Below are 20,948 nucleotides of genomic sequence, written 5' to 3' on the forward strand. Positions count from 1 at the left end.
CTGTGTCCTTTCGGGGTACCATGTCTACAGGGATCTCCTACCAGACTCCAAGATTTAGTCCAAGTCATTATCATCTCTCCTTGAACTACTGCAACAGCTCCCTCTTTCTTGTACCACCTGGTCCTTTCTCTACACAGTAACCAGTATAATCTTGTTAAAATGTAAATCAGATTATATAACTCCAGTGGCTTCCCAAGATGCTCATAATAAAATCCAAATTTCATGCCATGATCTGGCTTGTAGTGACCTCTCCACCCTTGTCTTCTTCCATTCTGTCCTGGCTCATTCCAGTGCAACATCCCTGGCTTCCTGGCTGTCTCTCAAACACGGCAAACTCACTCTGGCCTCTGGCCCTTTATACCTGATGTTCCATCCCCCATGATACTCTTCTCCAAGATTTTGTATGGCTGGCTTCTTCACATCATTCAAGTCGCTTCTCAAAGTCACTTGATCTTCCCTGATGACCCTGTTCAAAAATAGCACCTTCATCTCATCCCAGAACACCCTTTTCCTGACACAGCTTTACTTTTATTGATAGCACCCCCTGGAATTACCTACTCATTTTCTTACTTGTAATCTCTCTTCTCCATGAGAATATAAGCAAAGACTTTGTTCTCACAAACATGCGGAGTGCCTAGCACATGACAGGCACTCAATAAATGTGTGTTGAGTAAACGGGAGAATCTTAGAATCAACTTGTGACAAAATCAATGGGAAAGCCAACCCCAGTGATGTTGAAAGCATTGCCCTGCCCTCGCCTAGACATCTCAATTCTGGTGTTCTAATCTTGTCACTTGTTTTCACAGTTATACTTCAGTACTTTAGTAAAGGGAACTTGCATACTGTAGGGCACAGGTTGGGGACAACTGATGAGGCAATTGTACGATGTAGCTGGAAAAGGACTATAATTGGCTCCTGTTCTGGAATCTGGGGCCAATGAAGACAGTCCAAGGGTGACAGAGCTCCCATTTTTGTCTTGTGTATACTCTGTGTACCACCTTCCTGCCCAGAGATATCTTGAGTATGAGGAAATAGGGAGAGGTAAGCACAAGAGACAAGAAAGAAAAAAAATCTAATGTTATTGTGTATCTGCTACATGCTGAACAGGTATTATTCTTCATTTCTTAGATATGGAAACTGTCCACTGAAGTGGATGGGCATTGTCTGCCAATGCCAGGTGGGTGTGTCAGCAGGAAGTTTGCTTCAACAGATACCCTTGGGTTTCTCTTCTTCCCTGCCTCCTGCTTCAAGAAACCTAGCATGGATTGTGTGATGGTGATCCATCCCTGTGCAGAGTCACTGAGATGTTTGCTCTTCCCCCACAGTGGTGTCCTGTGGCCATCCAAGCTCCCCGCCTCACTCCCAGATGTCCGGAGACAGCTATACTGTGGGAGCAGTGGTGCGGTACAGCTGTACTGGCAAGCGAACTCTGGTGGGAAATAGCACCCGCATGTGTGGGCTGGATGGACACTGGACTGGCTCCCTCCCTCACTGCTCAGGTATAGTGCATAGCATTGAGGAAAGGGCTCCAATGGAATGCTTGACTGATGGGAGGTGGACGAGCCCCCAAGGTGTGAGAGTGATTAATGGATGTGAGGGAATCAGACCTCGGAACCCTTATATCTTCCCTCACAGGTAGAGAGCACAGCGAGACAAAGTCCCAATGGAGCTTTATCCTCTGGTGGGCTGAGTCCAGCTTTATCCCCTCAGTCAGCTCTGACCATGCCCAGGGATTGCAAAACTAGGAAGGGCACAACTTTTTAGGTCAACCTATGGCCAGAATCCTGTCCAGATACTTGGTTTTATGAGTTCCTGGGGACAGTTCAAGTCTTTCTGAGGAACTCAGGTCCAAGCCCACTCCTGTACTCTTTACTTCTCTGTTTCAGACTCATAGGCCCCAGCTTCCTTCCCTTTCTTATCACTGCCCCTCAACTTGTCCTATGTCCTGGCTGCCTAGTGGGATGCAGTCTTCTTCCCTACTGCCTTGAAACACCAGTCCCCAGACTTTTCCTATTAAGTTCATTTTACTGCTAATGAGGACACTGACAGATGCTATCAAAATAGCAAATGTAGAGAACTGCCAAAGGTCCTATAGCCATAGTATCCAAACCAGAAATGAATGTGTAATGTCATATAACAGAACAAAATTTTGCAAGTGAATTGTCCTGCTAATAGCAGAAACCACGAAGCTAAAATATTAGCACCTGGCAGCTTTGTCTTCTTTGAGGGAGGCCTGCCTGGCCCTAGGAAGGGATTCCATGTTGCCTGCAAGAGGGCAGCTGCTTGTGAAGTTGATGCTCCTCAGAGGGCCCACCTTGGCATTGAAATTAACCCCTAGCCCTTCCCATGCCAGATCCCTTCAGAGGAAAGGATCATGACCTCCTCCTAGGATCAAGCCTTCTCCTCGATGTGGGACCTTACCCATAAGATGTGCCACTGTTCTTGAAGTTTGACATTCCCAGATAAGCCTGCCTCCCAAAAGTTAGGTCACTGCCAGAATATTTAACAAGATATTCAGTAGATCTCTCCAGAAAGAAGAGAGTCCCAAAGCCACTATTTCAAAGGGCTGTTGGTTGCCCAGGAAATCCCAGACACATCACTCTATATGACCACCCAGGACTTTGGCCTCTCACCCCTATTAATCTCATTAGTCACCTAATTAAGGAACTGGACAGGACCATATAGAAGCCATGATGACTCATTTAGCTGGGCTAGAGGAAGGCCTGTTAACTGCACCCTGGCTTATTTCTGTTTGGACATCTGGTGGAAGTGATAGGCAATACAGCATGAGAGGACAAGGGTCATGTACATTGCCTCTCCAGCCTCCTGGAGCTCTCTGAAAACAGAATTAGAAGGGATTCAATCTACACGAAGGCTGGACAATGAGTGAACCTTAAATCTCTTGGATGAGAACGTGAGGGATGAGAAGAATAGGCGATGAGGAAGTAACATTAGGTATATACCACAGATCTAGAGATAGTTCCTCCCTTTCTGAAACAGATGTCATCTTTTGCAGTGACATGTCCTGCCAGTCCTATGAAATACACATTCATGAATTCCAGGTCAGAGTTTTTAGTCTCATTGTGTGCAAGCAGTGGACCCAACTGTTGCACAACAAAACCTCCTAAGTCCTTGAGTCATACACCACTGGGCCACCAAGGCTATGGAGAGATTCCTGGAGTTTGAGACCTACTTCAGGAAGTTTCCCACCTACATCTACACTGTCATTCTGTTTACCTCTTTGGCAAATAGTTGCCATCTATCTGCTGTGCCCCCATGGTGCAATATCCTGTCCAGACTCCCTTCTACCACTGAACTAGAAGCCTCCAATACTGTAGTGGGGGCCATTCTGTCAGAAAAAGCCCCTAGGACTGAACACCATTGTATTAGTCTGTTCTCATACTACCAAAAGACATACCTGAGACTGGGTAATTTGCAAAGAGGTTTAATCAGCTCATGGTTCTGCAGGCTGTACAGGCTTCTGCTTCTGAGAAGGTCTCAGGAAACTTAAAATCATGGCAGAAGGGGAAGCAGGCACATCTTCACATGGCTGGCAGGAGAGAGAGAGAGCAAAGTGCGACACAGTTTCAAACAACCAGATCTCAGGAGAACTCACTCACTATTGCGAGAACAGCAAGGGGGAAATCCACCCCATGATCCAATCACCTTTCACTAAGTCTCTTCCCCAACTTGGGGATTACAATTCAACATGTGGTTTGAGTGGGGACACACAGCCAAACCAGTTAACCATCTTGTGCCTATTTTACAATAGTACCGGCTTCAGCTGAGGTCAGCTAGCCAGTGTGTGGGTCAGAGCTGCTCACCATCAAGATTGTTTCCAGGGAAACCCAGTTCTGCCTGTTGCGTGAATTACATGGAAATCTTCAAAAGATAAGAAAGCCTAGCCAAATGTGATGAGCTCTTTTTTATTAATGTTTACATTGAAGGTTGAAAATGAATCCCCCTTCCATGGTGGGAAGCAGAATGGAGAACATGTGGTTATGTAGTGTCTTACAATCTGAGTCTAGACTAGAAAAGGGAATAATCCCAAGGCTGAGAAGTGGAAGAGACATAAATGGCAAGTGGTGAGATACACATGACTTAAATATTTATTGGCTCCAGCAAACTAGATGTGGTCACTCAGATGTTACCATTTGATGCCCACACATGGTTACATGAGGAGATAGATTCCATGACAGTTGTAACTTTATCTTTTCATGCAGTTGTCATTTATTCTGTAACTTTTCTCCTCTTTCCTCATGTTTACCATGGCCTGGTCTGGTCTAAGGACATCTCCTACACATTTCTGTATCATGAAATGTGTTGGTCCTGCAGGGGACCGTAGATCTTGTGGCTTTGTCTCCTGTTCTCTACCCTTCTTCACCCCTTGGGTCCTTAGAGGTCTCTTGAGTGGGTTTGCACAATACCAGAAGCCAGAGAAATGCAGGAATGTAGCAAGAGGAAAGGGGTGGAGCAAAAATGAAATAAGAGGGTCTGAGATGTTTATTCTAGAGCTCACCTGTATTGCATAATTTGTGAGTAGCGAATCCTCAATGAAAGGCCTAGCATCGATCACCTTGAATATTTATCATTTCTTTGTGGTGAGAACATTTAAAATTCTCTTCTACAGCTACTTGGAAATATACAATACATGCATGAAAACATCACCTCATACCCCATAAATATATACAATGATTATTTATCAATTAAAGATAAAATGAAACTTTTTAAAAAGTAATAAATAAATAAATAAATAAAGGCCCAAGATCAAGATTCAAGCTAGGCAGTTGAGAAATGAAGCTATGCTAAGGAGTTTGGACTTTATCCTGTGGGCACTGGGGAGCCAGTAGAGATGTTTCTGCAGGAAAAAAATTTTTGAAAAAAAGAAAAGGTCAGCTGGTTAGTGATTGTTAAGATTAGAGGAAAAAGTAGAAGATGGATTCGAGGGAGAGTTTACAAGGAGGGGACATTAGTTGGGAGGCTCTTGCAAAAGTTCAGGCAAAAGAATGTTGAACGTCTAAGCTAAGACAATGTCACGGGAGAGGAGATGGGACTACAGAATCAGCAGGTGTTTGTAGGGAAGAGGGAAAGGGGAGAAGGAGGACCTGTGGCCAGTTTGGATCACTGAAATTCCAGACTGGCATGGGCCACAGAGCCTTTCCTCTGCCTTCTTGCTTCCCCTCCCTGTGTGGTTCCCGGGAACTTACCCATGGCCTCAGATCTTTGTGTTCTTCCATCATGGCACAGGGAGACAGGAGTATGTGCAGGTACTTGTGCTAGGCCTCATTCATGGGACCCACTGCTTCCTCTTAGTCACATCCCAGTATCTTTCTCACCTGCTTCTCTACTCCCTTTGCTTCCCTGAAAAACAATGGGGTTTGTGTGGTTCCGGTCCATAGGAACTAGCATGGGAGTTTGCGGTGACCCTGGGATCCCGGCTCATGGCATCCGTTTGGGGGACAGCTTTGATCCAGGCAGTGTGATGCGCTTCAGCTGTGAAGCTGGCCACGTGCTGCGGGGATCATCAGAGCGCACCTGTCAAGCCAACGGCTCGTGGAGCGGCTCGCAGCCTGAGTGTGGAGGTAATGTATGTGACCATTCTGCTTCTCCCCTTTGCCCAGTCCCAAAGCTCGCCCCTGCTCCTGCTCTTATGCCCTCACAGAGGAAACCATGGCCCCATTTGAACCCTCAGCCTGGCTGATAGGGACTGCAACAGAAAATTCATGTGCATATTCATTAGTATAATCAAAAGACAAACATATTCCCACCCTCACCTCAAAAGGGAAGAAATTAAAAAAAGACTGAATTTGACTCACTATATCCTTCATTTCCCATATAGTTTCATTCAGCAGCTATATGCCAAGTGCTGTGGAATGTGCTGGGGACACAGTGGTGACCAAGACGGACATTGCCATGGCCTGGATGTTTGTGACCTCCCAAAATCATAGGTTGAAACCTGGTCACCCAGTGATAGTATTAGCAGGCGGGGTCTTGGGAAGTTGTTAGGTCATGGAATGGGATTAGTTATCTTATTGAGAAAAGAAAATACCTTAGAAAGCTCCCTTTCCCTTGTGCCATGTGAGGACACAGCAAGAAGGCACCATGTCCAAGTCTGAACAGACGGAAACACACATCTTGCTCTCCTGGGGCTTACAGTCTAAGAGAAGAGGCTACATGAAACAAATATTCAGTGTGCCAAAAGATATACAAATCCAATTTTAGAAAACTCTCAAAGTAATCTAGGCCCTCAGTGATGTTGCCTGATGTAGTGCCAGTGGGATAAATTATCATTTTTCCATATATTCCCAAGTTTCTGGGGAAAAAATATATTTTTTAAATCTCTCTCTCCTCTTGCAGCTGGTCCCCAAATGTCTCTGTCTCTCTCTTTCTAAAATACAGCCTGCATAGTACTCTCCTAGGCAGGAAGCAGGTTTAACAGCTGAGAGTAAGGTTGAGTGAGAAGATCTGGAAGAGGAAGGAGATGATATGAAATAATTATCTAGCAAGATACGAGTGGAATGGAATTGGAAAGTGTGTAATAGCCGGGCAGCACTGAGCGCTCACTTAAGGTGGAGGATCATTAATTTAAAGTGAGAGCAGTCAGCATGGGACCGTGTTTTTGTTCAAGCTCATTTTGCTACCTAGTTGTGGGCACAGAGCAGATAGTGCATTGGGTACAGAGCTGGAGATTTGCCAAGCAACTAAGACATTGGCAGAAGCGGCAAGGGAAAAGAGGGTGAATGTGAGGCAGAGATTATGATGGATCTTGGCATTTAAGCTGGGTAAGGAGGGAGCAGATGTTTGAGTGGAGTAAAAGGCAGTGAGAAAGTGGTAGGATCAATGGATTACAGGTCACCATAGGACGAAATAATCACCAGAAAACGAATTCCAGAGGGAGGGAGCTGAGGGGACAAGAGGCAGTGGTTAGAGAGCAGGCTGCTGGAAACTGAGATTGTGGAGTAGTCCTGCAGAGCAAGGGAAGATGCGCTAGCCCAGGGGAATCCAATCTTTTGGTTCCCTGGGCCCCACTGGAAGAAGAATTATGTAGGGCTACACATAAAATACACTAACACCAACAATAGCTGATGAGCTGAAAAAAAATCACAAGAAGGTCTCATAATGTTTTAAGAAAGTATATGAATTTGTGTTGGGCCGTATTCAAAGCCGCCCTGGGCCACATGCAGCCTGTGGGTTGCAGGTTGGACAGGTTTTCTCTAACCCGTCACCACCAGGGGACTCCTGCCTAGGAAATGAAACAATGGAGTCGGAGCCCTCTCCCACTTGTGTCCCCAAAATCCTGCCTTTTCTGGGAGTGCTAGTTGCAAAGTTAGTTTCTATAGAATTTTGCAGGCATAGCAAGAGAGGTTTGTGGCATTGGGAGAGTGTAATGCAAGGGAGAATTAATATATTCTCACATATGAATGTGACCCACATCCACATCCATACCACTGAGATCCCAGCGTGGAGTCAATTACCATGTCAGTTACCTGAATGTTCAGAGACAGAAAGTGGATGGTTATGGTTATGAGTTTGGACCCAGAAGTGAATGTTTGTTAAATGAAAGAGAGAGAGAATACACATATGCACACAGCTCTGATGACTTGACAAACTCCTACCTGTCCTTAAAGGTTCTACTCAAACTCCTATCTCCAGCCCCAATAAGCCGCTTCCTTCTTAGTGCTTTTTCTTTTCAACTATAACACTTAATATGTCATACCTTAATTCATCTGTTGATAGATAGGTTTCTTAGAATAGAATAAGCTCCTCAAGGGCAGGGGACATAGACTGGTCATTGTTGTATTCTGGGCACCTAGGCAGCACGAATGTTTGTTGAATGAATGAATGCCAAGTCCTATCTGTTGTGCTAATTGTATAGGAATCATTTTGTAGATTTTATTTTGGGACCACATAAATGTTGTACATATTTAGAAAATTAAATCAAAGATTAGAAACATGCAATCTCTAAATATTAGAATCCTTATGGAAACAAATGAACCTAACTATGTATCAAGTTGATGACTTAACAACCCCAATAATTATTTCAACTGACTTGAAAAAATGGAATTTGACTGCGGTGTGTATCCTAAGGACAAAGAAAACTACAAAGGAATCTTAAACTGTTTTCGGCAATCATATTGTTAACAATAATATTGATATTACTATCCTGAAACTATTGTATATGCAATACTATAATATATATGGATAAAACAAGCACAAGTTATAAGTAATTTATTGTCATTAAGAAGATTTTCAGAATAACAGAAAGAAAATATAAAAATTTAAAAGTTAAGGAAAAAACTTTAATCCTAAATTTGGATTGATAATATCAGTATAAACTCATAATACATTTTCTCTTTTTAATTATGTTTTATTTGTTCAAATGTATGGGTTACATGTGAAATTTTGTTATATACATACATATAATGCACAGTGGTCAAGTCAGGGCATTTAGAGTATCCATCACCCAAGTACAATACATTTTTGACTACAGTCTCCCTACTCTGATATCAAGCATTGAACTTATTTCTTCTTTCTAACTGCATTTTCATGCCCTTTAACCCACTTCTCTTCATCCTCCTGACTCACCCTTCCCAGTCTCTATTATCTGTTTTTCCACTGTCTACCTCCACATGATCCCAGTGTATTTTCAGTTTAAGAAGTTATTTTCCCAGCTCTAACTCTAAAAGTCTAGAATCAATGACCAGGTCAGTGGCAATGAGTAATCTTAGTGCCTGGATTGTGGTCCGTTCTCCATTAAAAGAAACTAGACTCTTTGGAGAAATGACTAATTTCCAGGCTGATGCAGGAAATATACAAGACAAATACGGAACATCTTGTCAATCCAGCAAGGATTCCACCAAAGATAACTGAGGTCATGTTAACAGGACTCGGGAGCCAACTGGAAGAGGCTCCTATTGGCTAAAGATGGAGAATCTGAGCATCAATAAGAATAATAATGGCAATGGATGGGAACATAAAAAATATCTTTAGATTCATGAGTTCAAAATGATTCTTAAATAAACACATTGGTCACCTTTGGAGTTTGCTAGGAAACCAACTCATTATTCTGACATTTGATTTAAAATAAAAACCACACACAAAAAATCAAGCATTATCTTGCCTTCCTATATGAACGGTATTTCAGGATAAGCAAATATTTGATGATAGAAAATTTCTTTCTTAAAGAACTCTAGCTAATGCAGAAAGAATGATAGAATATCACCACTTTCCAATCCCTAATGAAATAATGAATCTGGTCAATGACTGCTAAAACTATTAAGTGAAAAACTAATAGAAACCTCATAATGCCACATTAGGCAGGCATGCCTGAAATCATTGATGAGCCTCAACATCATGAACAAGAAAACACCCAGATATTCTGTGCTTCCTGATCCAACGCAATAGGAAAGGCCCAAAACCACCTATGAATACCATTGCCAAAAGGTGGAAGTTGATTACAGGAAGGAACTACAAGGGATAGAGGAATATGTTAAACTATATCTCATTGATGCAGTTAGCAAAATCCAGAAAGTGTGACGTTCTACAGGAAAGATGTTCTGGTTTCTGTAACAAATAAATTATAGAAGCAGAAATAATCGTCTCTGGGTTTAAAGTCTTAAGAGACGTGTCAACCAAATGTCATGTGTGGACCCTATTTTGATCCTGATTCAAACAAATCAAGTGTTAAAAAAAGAGAAAGACAACTGAGGAAAATCAAGCACTGATTGGATATTTGGTGATATTAAGCAATTGTGTTCAAAATTTTAAGGACGATAATAGCATAGATCATCTTTTTTCTTTAAAAAACTAGAATTCGTTGAGAAAATTTGAAAGATTCATAGGGGTCTCTCCTTCCTGTCTAGGGGTGAGATAATTCGATACAAAAGCAGCATGAGAGGCATTTCTATCCACGGGGTCCTGAGGTAGCATGTGGCTTCCACTGGGTGATTCTTAGTCCCCCCGGATGATAACCTCCATTGTTCTGGTGAATAACGTGTATTTTTGTCTTCCTAGTGATCTCTTGTGGGAACCCTGGGACTCCAAGTAATGCCCGAGTCGTGTTCAGTGATGGCCTGGTTTTCTCCAGCTCTATCGTCTATGAGTGTCGGGAAGGATACTACGCCACAGGCCTGCTCAGCCGTCACTGCTCAGTCAATGGTACCTGGACAGGCAGTGACCCTGAGTGCCTTGGTGAGAGCCCAGGCCCTACGGGCTCCATGGCCAACAGTGGCCCAGATCCTGCATGCCAGAGAAGAAGGCTATCCATGGAAGATGGTGCAGGATGGTTGGGATGGTGGGACGTGAGCCTGAACGAGAATCATATGAATAGCCTCTGTTGAGCATATGCTGTGTGGCAGCCACTGAGCGAAGTACTTTGTTTCATATGCACATGTCATTTGATCTTCACCATAACTCCACGAAGTAGCTACTGTTATCCCCATTTTGTATATGAGATGGCTGACGCTCACAGAGGCAGAGAATGTATATTGGCCATTTCTCAGGCTCTAGCCAATTCCTTGGGCTTTCCCTTTTCTCTCTTATGATCAAACCCCATAACTCAACCTGATTCTCTTTTCACTTCAAAGATGCGGCTGTCCACCATCTTTGTTGCTTCGTTCTCTCCTTGTACCCGACCCCACCCAGTAGGGGTTCCTGAGCACAGTGTAGCCTCACAGCTCCCATTTCTTGCTTTTCTCAAGGGTTGTCCCAGACCTTTTCCAGGAAAAGTGAGTCACTGTGGGATCCAGATGGAGGGAAGAGATAGGATAAGGAAATGTGACAAGATTCTCCGTCAAAGCCCTAGTCTGTAATTTCAGCTCCATCTAAAATCCCATGTCAAGTTCACTTTGGTTTTGAGACCAGAGCTCACCAAGCCCCACCCTCAATTATATGATGACATAGGCATAACCCTTTCATGGGCCATAAGACCCTGCTTCCGGGCTGTTGTCCCTACGAGTCCTCTGTAGGTGCTGTTGGGCCTACAGAGACCTCATAGGTACAACAGCAGGTGATAAGATGTACCCCTCAACAGACAAATCAATTGTCTTATGTGGTTCATTAATATACCTGAGGCTCTTCAAACAGAAAACTCCCTTTCCCTGGGCCCCAGCCGCTTTTAGGAACTGAGCCCTCTGGATACTTCCTCTTAGAAGGGGCACTTTGAATAAAGTGAACCTTCATAGCCCAAGTTGCAGTGGTGCCTAAGGACAGTATGGGCAAGAACAGGGCTAATGCCAGGGATTTGACCAAACAAAATTTAAAATGGGCAAGCTGGTGTGGTGGCTCATGCCTGTAGTCCCAGCTACTCAGAAGACTGAGGTGGGAGGATTGCATGAGCCCAGGAGTTCGAGGCTGCAGTGAGCCATGACTGTGCCTCTGCACTCCAGCCTGGGTGACAGAGTGAGACCCTGACTTTAAAAAAAAAGAAATTTACAATGGGTAATGTCCAACTGGGATCCTGTGAGGAGACAGGGCATCCCTAATCTGACAGTTTCCATTCTTGGATGCGTGCAGGGAGTGATAGGGATGGTATTGGAGAAGTGGGGTCCCGGCTGGGAGTGAACAATGCTGTATCTCTCTTATCCTAGTCATAAACTGTGGTGACCCTGGGATTCCAGCCAATGGCCTTCGACTGGGCAATGACTTCAGGTACAACAAAACTGTGACATATCAGTGTGTCCCTGGCTATATGATGGAGTCACATAGAGTATCTGTGCTAAGCTGCACCAAGGACCGGACATGGAATGGAACCAAGCCTGTCTGCAAAGGTGTGTCTGGGGCTGCAGATGTGGACAGAGGGTCAAAAAGATACGAAAGTGAGATGTAGGCCCTGAGCATCTATCTAGAGGGGAGAGGGGTGAGAGGCCAACCCTAACATCTTATCAGGGAATGTTCAAAGTGAGAAAACTCTCCCCTGAACACCTGCCAGGAGCGAATCAGAAGTACCAAGATAAGGCCTGGGCCATGAACATTGAGGGGAGGGTCCCGCAAACAGAGGACTGGGTTGTCACACTTGAGAGAGGGCATTGTAAGGTACAAAAAGATCAGAACTCCCACAGTAAGAGGGCCCCATTCTGGTTCTTCCTGCTTAGCCCAGGCTCCAGGCGGGTGCAGGGTAGTCGGTGATATCAATGATGGTGATGCGGGCTGGTTTCCCAGGACAGCATCAGAACTCAGCCTTCTTTGGTTTCCCTCCAGCTCTCATGTGCAAGCCACCTCCGCTCATCCCCAATGGGAAGGTGGTGGGGTCTGACTTCATGTGGGGCTCAAGTGTGGCTTATGCCTGCCTGGAGGGGTACCAGCTCTCCCTGCCCGCGGTGCTCACCTGTGAGGGAAATGGGTCCTGGACCGGAGAGCTACCTCAGTGTTTCCGTAAGTTGCTCACAAGGCCCTTTGGTGCATCCTATTCGATAGCTCCTTCCCCTTGCCTCCTTGGAGCTTTGTGGCTGGAAGGCCCGGAATCGGTAGTCCCCTCCCCAAAACCAGGGAGGAGCCTCATCAAAGACACTATCAAAGAGGGAAGGAAGTGGAAAGGAAGAAAATGAGGATCCCTTAATTGAGCCCTGGTGTCAGACACTGTCTAGAGTCACAGAAGGAAATTAAGCTGGAGATATTGGGGGTGGTTTTTTACCTGAAGGGTTGTTAACTGTATGGAATAGTACTCAAAGATCTGGGGGTACCCAGTGCTAGATACATGTCTGTTTTCATGAAAAATGGCCTGCACAGAAAAGACTTCTGGGAAACCTGTGCTTTTCTGGTGAGTTGCTTTATTTTTTATCCACCTAGCCCAGTTGTATCCTGAGGAGCCCCAAGTCTATTCCAGGGCTTACTCCTTACCGAGATCCCCAGTAAGCAGGTTCTGGGTCACTTACTCTTGTCATACCCCATGAATGGGCTCTGGAAGGTTTCTCCATGCCCGTGCTTTGGACAAACAGTACGATGTATTTTTCTAATTGCCATTTATCTAATTCTGCAGAAAACTATCCACATACTCATGATACTGTTTTGGGTTCCTCTGAAAATTTGCTTCCATCTGGGAATTTCCGCAGAGATTAGAGCCAGCAGCTCAAAACTGGACACAGATGTTTGGTGTAATGTTACCCTCTCCAACCTTCACATACTACCAGGGTCAAGTCTGGACTCAGCAACCTTGCTTTTCCTCTGGAGAAATAGCTGAAGTGCCTTTTAACAATGAATGACGTCATCATGAAAAAAATTTTACCCATTAGAAAATACAAAAAAGAAAGTAAAAGTCATCTGAACTCGCACTTTCCAATGATAACCACAGTTCAGCTTTTGATGGTGTCCCACGTGAATCACTGTGCATTTTTGCATAGATAGTGATATGTATACATTTTCGAGAACTGGTATTGGCTCATGCTGTACGTACTGTTTCATAACTTGTATTAATTGATAGGCCGCCAAAACCTTTTCATCAATACCTTTCTACCTTTCTTTCTCAGTATTTACTGATCTATGAATCATCATTTTTAATGGCTTTAAAGAATTTCCTTGTAGATACAAGTTGTTTAATCTTTTCGTACTGGTGATGAATTTAGATTATCTCCAACTTAATCATGTTAGAAGCAGTTCTGCAATATGTATTCCTGAAAATTGCCTTTCTTGGCCGGGCCCAGTGGCTCACGCCTGTAATCACTTTGGGAGGCCGAGGCGGGAGAATCACGAGGTCAGGAGATCGAGACCATCCTAGCTAACAAGGTGAAATGCTGTCTGTACTAAAAATACAAAAATTAGCCAGGCGTGGTGGCGGGCGCCTGTAGTCCCAGCTACTCGGGAGGCTGAGGCAGGAAAATGGTGTGAACCCGGGAGGCAGAGCTTGCAGTGAACCAGGACTGCACCACTGCACTCCAGCCTGGGCAACAGAGTGAGACTCTGTCTCAAAAAAAAAAAAAAATGCCTTTCTTTACTCCTGCAGCAAAGCCCTAGGCATGACAATGCTGGGCCAAGGGCAGTCACGCCTCCCTTCTTGACATATGTTGTCAAACTGTCTTCTAGAAAGTGTCCCAATTTACATTCCCCACAGCAGTTTATGAGAATGTTTCTGGATACACCCTCATCAACAATGGATTGTGCCAGTATTTTTAAATATTTACCAGCCTGAGGAGCTTAAAAAGATAGCTCATTACTTTAATTGGCATCACGTTGCTTATGAGAAAGGCCACGCCAGTTGTTCTTCACTTGTCAGCCATTTGTGTTTCTGGTTCTTTCCATTGCCTCCTTCTGGATACAGTAACTTCCCATCAGTCGATTTTTAAACTGACTTCTAATTGGTCAGTATAGACTCCCCAACCTTCAGGGCAGAGGCCACAGGTCCAGCTTCATTTTATTTTGCATGTGGTTATGTACCTCATAACTCTATGTACACATACAAACACACACACACACACACACACACACATTTGCATTATAGCATAAAGCGATGCTTGAAGTGATATCATGGTGAGCTTTGCCTTTGGTAGTCAATTTTTAGTGACACTCCCTGATGTTAACATGGCCTGAATGAAATGGGTATACCCATATACTACCCCGGTCCAGCTTCATTTTATTTTGCATGTGATTATGTACCTCATGACTCTGTGTACACATACAAACACACACACACACACACACACATTTGCATCATAGCATAAAGCGATGCTTGAAGTGATATCATGGTGAGTTTTGCCTTTGGTAGTCAATTTTTAGTGACACTCCCTGATGTTAACATGGCCTGAATGAAATGGGTATACCCGTACACTATCCACCGCACTGTAAATGTGTACCCTTTAGGGAAGGACATTTGACACTACACATCAAGAGCTGTGAACATGCTCAACTGTTTAGAAAGAATAAGTTCACTCCTAGAGAATTCTCCTAAGAAAGTAATACACATGAAAAGAAAAAACGAAAAAGAAAATAATACGTGTGAAAGAAGAGTGATATATAACTGTATAATAGAAAATGCCCAATGTAAGGGTTATGATATTATTATGGCACAACCACTTGTTGCTAATTGTGTAGCCAATAAGTGATGATGATGTCATAAACATAGAGAATGTTTACAAGATAATGGTAAGTGAATGAAACAAGATTTACGGATCACATGGACTTGGCTTTGCCGCTCCTCACAAGTTTACATACAACTGAACAAAGACTAGAAAAGAACGTGCGTGAAAATGGAAAAAAGTTCTGGAGAGTGGGATTGTCGTTTATTTTCCTTTCATGTTATAAACTTCCTGTAATGTTACTCCATTACTTGGATCATTATTAACAGGCACTTTGAATGTAGAAGGGAGAGGAAGCCCCCATCACCCGCAGCACCGCAGCGGGCGGAAGCAGCTACCTGGGCTGCCCCGGTTCCCAGAGTTCAAGCCTAACCAGGAAGGGAACAGTGCAAAGAGCAAAGGTGGGGGTGTGGGACTGGAAGATTGGGTTCCAGAAAGCAACTTAGACCTGCCTTTCTCCCTTCATCTTCTCAGCTGTGTTCTGCGGGGATCCTGGTGTCCCACCCCGTGGTAGGAGAGAGGACCGAGGCTTCTCCTACAGGTCATCTGTCTCCTTCTCCTGCCATCCCCCTCTGGTGCTGGTGGGTTCTCCACGCAGGTTTTGCCAGTCAGATGGGACGTGGAGTGGCACCCAGCCCAGCTGCATAGGTGAGAGGTCATCTGGGGCAGAGAGCATCCTGGCTGGGGAGGAGGGACCTTCTTTGGGGCCTGAGATGATCACTTTCCTTCCGTGTCTTCAGTGGTCTCATCTGCAAAAGGGAACATCTCCTCCTCTGAGCTTCTGCAGCAGGATGTAAAATAGCCAGAGCTAGTGTGCTTCGAGGAGTCAAATAGGCAGCCAGGGCCAAGGCTCAGGTGGGGATCTCAGTGGGCAGGGAAGTCACAATGTGGCCCCATTTTCTTTTCTACACCTATTTCCCAGAGTGAGACGAGGCAGTGAAGGCTTCCATGACCATGTGATCTGTGTCTTTGTTTTGGCCATCCAGATCCGACCCTGACCACATGTGCAGACCCTGGCGTGCCACAGTTTGGGATACAGAACAATTCTCAGGGCTACCAGGTAAGGAGGTCAGCCAAGATAGGGCCTTCCTACATCCTATCCCTTCCTGTCACTGCCATAAGAGGACCCAGGGGCCGGGCACGGTGGCTCAAGCCTGTAATCCCAGCACTTTGGGAGGCCGAGACGGGCGGATCACGAGGTCAGAAGATCGAGACCATCCTGGCTAACATGGTGAAACCCCGTCTCTACTAAAAATACAAAAAATTAGCCTGGTGTGGTGGTGGGTGCCTGTAGTCCCAGCTACTCAGGAGGCTGAGGCAGGAGAATGGCGTGAACCTGGGAGGCGGAGCTTGCAGTGAGCCGAGAGCGCGCCACTGCACTCCAGCCTGGGTGACAGAGCGAGACTCCATCTCAAAAAAAAAAAAAAGGGGACCCAGGGACCTTCCTCAGGACAGCACTCGGGGAGGACAAGAGCTTGGAAAGCGCAGAAAGAAAGCCCTCTGCCTCTTTGAACAGTGCTCCATGGGAGCACCCTGCAGAAACAGAAGGACCCTAACATCCATCAGAGAAACTGATGAGAAAGGACAGTGGCGTGGAGTTCCACGAACACTTCCCGCCAATCCCGGGCAGGGTGGTTGTGGAAATACGGAAATGAGTGAGACAGACAGACCTCTGTTCTCAGGGTGCCCACCCCACCCACAGACACTGGGCTCATGCACAGTGGCAATGAACATGTGTCACACATGAGGCAGGCCCGTCGGCATGCCTGGCCCATCAGGACGCAGGCCCTGTGGACACATCTCAGATGAGCTTTGGGAGGAGAGAACCTGGACAGTCTGGGTTAGGATACATTGAACAGAGAAAAGGAAGAAGAGGAAAGTGTGGGTGCGTTCAAGGCAGGACAATTAGCTGGAGTCCAAGACTTGCCCAGGAAAATATCAGACTAACCTGGACATGACAGGCTGGGATCTAGTCAAGTAATGTGACTTATTCACTCGGTCTGTACTCACTCGGCACGTGCTTATTATGGCACTGAACTGTTCTAGGTGCTAGGAATACAGCGGGAACAGGACAGGCCGGGGGCCTGTTTGAAGGGAACTACCTGGCTGAAGATGGTAAATAAATAAACGAGCTAGCTTCTGAGAGCACTAGATGCTACACAGTGTGATATGAAGGGGGTGAACGGGGTGGGTTGCCATTTTAGGAAGGGTAGTTAGGGAAGGGTGACATTTGAACTGTGGCCTCCACGATGAGAAGGGCTAGCCCTGTGCAGAGCAGGATGACATTCCTGGCTGAACGAAAGGCTGGTGCAAAGGAGTGCTGAGGGAAATGTTTAGCAGCCTGGGATGAAATCCAAGACAAAAAAGTGTTCAGCATGGAAGAAGGGAGTGGAAAACAGGCCAGCTAGCAAGTCTTCAGCCCCGTGAGAGAGGAGAAGGAAATGTAGTCCGGAGCGAGGCTAGGATGGAAAACAGCTTGGTCCTGGTGTGTAAAGTTAAACGTTCACACACTCTATGACCCAAAAGTTCCACCTCTGCACACATATCCCAGAGACACTCTTGCACATGTTACCAAGAAACAGGAAAGGTTGTGGATATAGTCACATGATGGATTATTATACAGCAAAGAAAATGAATGAACTACAGCTCTGCATGACGTGGATGCATCTTAGAAACATACTATCAAGTGGCAAAGGTGGCATGACACGACTTTTATAAATATTAAAACCAGCAAAAACGTATTAAATTGTTTAGAGATATGTATGCACATATGTGATAGGATCGTTTTTTAACAAGGCAAGGAAATTAACACAAATTTCCAGACCGCCTTTACTAAGGAGGAGTGTTGAGGAACAGAGCAGGGAAAGAGGCCCTAGGACATTACAACCATGTCCGTAACGTTCTAGCGCTTAAGTTGCATGTGGATTCAATCTAAAATGTCCATTTTATTATTATACTTTATATGTATTCCATATATTACTTTGTGTATGTCAGCTATCACATAATTTTTGCAAAGGCAGCAGCGTGGGACAGGTCCTGCAGGGCCTTGAAGCCATGATAAGTATTTTGGATTTTATCCAAAATGCCATTTGAAGGTGACACAATCTGATTCTTCATTTGAAATATGACTCAGGCAATTGAGAATAGAAGCACTTAGACAAGGAGGACACTGTTGTCATGACTTCAGGGAAAGAGAAGGTGAGAAGTGATCCTGAACGCTTGTTCAGGATATGTTTTGTAGGTAGAACCAAGAGGACTCATTGATGGGATGGATTGTGGGGTCAAAGGGATCAAAGATGACTGGAGGTTTTTTATTTGCACAACTGCATGGATAAAGGTGTCATTTGTTAAGTCAAATGATGAAATCCAAGATAAAAAGTGTTCAGCATGGAAGAAGGGAGTGGAAATTAAGAGTTACACGTTGCATTTGCCCATGTTCCAGTAGATAATAGGGACACATGAGTGTTTGAGCTGGGAAGTAGTATAATCCGAGTTGCAGTGTAGGAAACAGATCTAGCCACATTACACCAAGTGGATTGGGTAGGGAGAGATGGAGACTGTAGTTGCGGGAGTGTCGAGTTGTACAGCGAGGGGCTGGTGGAGGGTTAAGACGGGGAACATAACTGAGCGGAGAGGGGAGGGAGGGTGGCAGTTCATTCAGCAGATTCTATGGGGGCCATATCTGTAAAGACAAGTCTCCCATCCTTAAAGAATTCATAGTTTCATCGAGGAAAGGGACACACACACGATAATTAATTTACACTCTTCTTCACATTTTGTAAAATACTGTCAAATCCGCCATCACATTTGAGTGTCACAACATTCCAGTGTGATTGTGGCAAGGATGGTCATCCCCACTTTATCCTTAGGAAGACTAAGGTTTACAGAGTTCCACACAGCCTGTCCTGAGTAAATGCAGAAGCCAGAACTCGGATCCAGGGTCTTCTGACTCTGAATCAGGCACTGTGTCCACAACAGAGTGTAATATTATAACTTTGTTCAGGGTATTAGATGAGGCCTTGTGGAGGAGGCATCATATCAACTGCCTCAAAGGAGGAAGAAAATTTAACGAGGCAGAGAATCAGAAAAAGAGTTTTGCAGGCCACAGCAGGGGAGGAGTTGGGCCGTGGGAAAGTGGTCAAAGGACAGATGTAGGAAGCACTGCTGGAAGGAAGGGACCGATGGGACTTTGTGTCCTTGCCGCAGGTTGGAAGCACAGTCCTCTTCCGCTGTCAAAAGGGCTACCTGCTTCAGGGCTCCACCACCAGGACCTGCCTCCCAAACCTGACCTGGAGTGGAACCCCACCTGACTGTGTCCGTGAGTGCAGACTTCACCCACATCCCAGAAAAATTCCTCTTGCCCCAGCTGGGCATCTGGGACATGCTTGAATCCTCTGAATGACAGGGAGCTCACAACTCCCCATGTGAACCGACATCAGTCTGTTTGTAGTCCTTACGCGTTAGGGCCTCACAGAGGACTTCCACACAAAAGCCTTTCTGATACTGGAAGGCAGTCCCTATGCCTTAGCAAAGAAAAAACTATCCAGTGGCAGCAAAAACTAACAACTACAAGGCCAGGCCTCAGGGTGGAGAGATCAAGCTTTTGACCCTTTACCCCTTTACCCCTCAGGAGGTGCTGCAGGCTAGGTTCCCCATGCCCAGAGTCAACCAAGCCGATATCCACATGATCTCCATCTTGGCCATTCCTCTAGACACAGAGCTTGGGGTTAGGGTAGAGGATTAGGGAGCGGGGATGCTTGGCATGAAAGGGACTAGAAGGGGAAGGAAGAGGATATTCTATCTAGGAACAGAGGAATGGTCAAAAGGGCCCCTGAAGCCCCTAATCTCCTCCGGTCCAATGAGGTCTTTCCTCTCATCCAGCCCACCACTGCAGGCAGCCAGAAACGCCAACGCATGCCAACGTCGGGGCCCTGGACTTGCCCTCCATGGGCTACACGCTCATCTACTCCTGCCAGGAGGGCTTCTCCCTCAAGGGTGGCTCCGAGCACCGCACCTGCAAGGCGGATGGCAGCTGGACAGGCAAGCCGCCCATCTGCCTGGGTGAGTGTGCCTGCTCGGGGAAGCTCTCCAGGGTGGGAGGCTGAAGGTGCCAGCTGAGCTTGAGCTGAAAGAGGGCAAAAGAGAAGGAAGGAATCACATTTCCAGGAGCTGGATCCTGCTTCTGATTTTCTAAGGTTTTGGGTCTAGAAGAGCAAACCAGAGAGCGGTCTAAAAAGGTGCATACTCAACCCACCCCAAGGGTTGCCCCCTTTGCCTCGGCTGAAACACTCACAGGATCGCATTTCATCATCGGACAGAGGAAAGTGCTTTCTTCCACCAACCTGGAGTGACGCATTACGCATATTACACCCTTGATAAAACGGCACCCGCCTGTAGGTCCCTTGGGGTTACGAGGATGTCCCAGACCTCCTTCCCCTCTTCTTCATTCACTCGTTCTCTATTGATTGAGAGTTCATGAGGCCCCATGCCTGCACTAAGCATGAGGGATTCGGAGGGAAAAAACACAACCCTGCCATGTGGAAGACAGACACATTATCAGATTTTATATCTGGAGTGCCTGGAGGAACATGGAGATGTGCCAAATGCTGTAGGAATGAGGAGGAAGGGCACTAAAGTGGGGGAAAGGAGAAGTCAGGGAGGACTTCCTGGAGAAGGTGATGTCTGAGTCCAGTCTTGAGAGAAAGGATTAAGGATAAAGGATTAGTTCAGTGCTGGAATAGCATTAAACTCTCTGATAGGCACTGACCTTACCAGATACCAGGCATTGTGCTAAGTGCTTTGTATGTTTCAACTCATTTAATCTTCACAAGATCCTATGAGGCTATTTAATATATGAGGAAACTAGGGCACAGAGAAGTTAATTAATGTGTCCAAGGTCCCCAGCTGAGAAAGGTTAAGAGCTGAAGATCCATACCCTGATGG

The 20,948-nt window shown here is 45.5% G+C and overlaps 1 protein-coding gene across 13 annotated transcripts in view; it reads left to right on the top strand.

Moving 5' to 3' along the window:
• The window catches only part of CSMD2 (CUB and Sushi multiple domains 2), a 650,869-nt gene that overhangs the window by 611,466 nt on the left and 18,455 nt on the right, over window positions 1-20,948 (top strand). For 9 of the 13 annotated variants that reach the window (XM_045375140.3, XM_045375143.3, XM_045375139.3 and 6 more), the window contains 9 exons: window positions 1,326-1,499; window positions 5,400-5,582; window positions 10,015-10,191; window positions 11,589-11,768; window positions 12,199-12,372; window positions 15,480-15,653; window positions 15,992-16,065; window positions 19,212-19,323; window positions 19,887-20,066. In XM_045375140.3, coding sequence (XP_045231075.2) covers window positions 1,326-1,499; window positions 5,400-5,582; window positions 10,015-10,191; window positions 11,589-11,768; window positions 12,199-12,372; window positions 15,480-15,653; window positions 15,992-16,065; window positions 19,212-19,323; window positions 19,887-20,066 — 1,428 coding nt within the window. Of the gene's footprint in view, window positions 1-1,325; window positions 1,500-5,399; window positions 5,588-10,014; window positions 10,192-11,588; window positions 11,769-12,198; window positions 12,373-15,479; window positions 15,654-15,927; window positions 16,066-19,211; window positions 19,324-19,886; window positions 20,067-20,948 lie in introns of those variants that run through there. The other 4 variants (XM_065525397.2, XM_065525404.2, XM_045375155.3 and 1 more) reach the window with 3 other exon arrangements.

This window comes from Macaca fascicularis, chromosome 1 (genome assembly GCF_037993035.2).
Source record: "Macaca fascicularis isolate 582-1 chromosome 1, T2T-MFA8v1.1".
Lineage (NCBI taxonomy): Eukaryota > Metazoa > Chordata > Mammalia > Primates > Cercopithecidae > Macaca > Macaca fascicularis.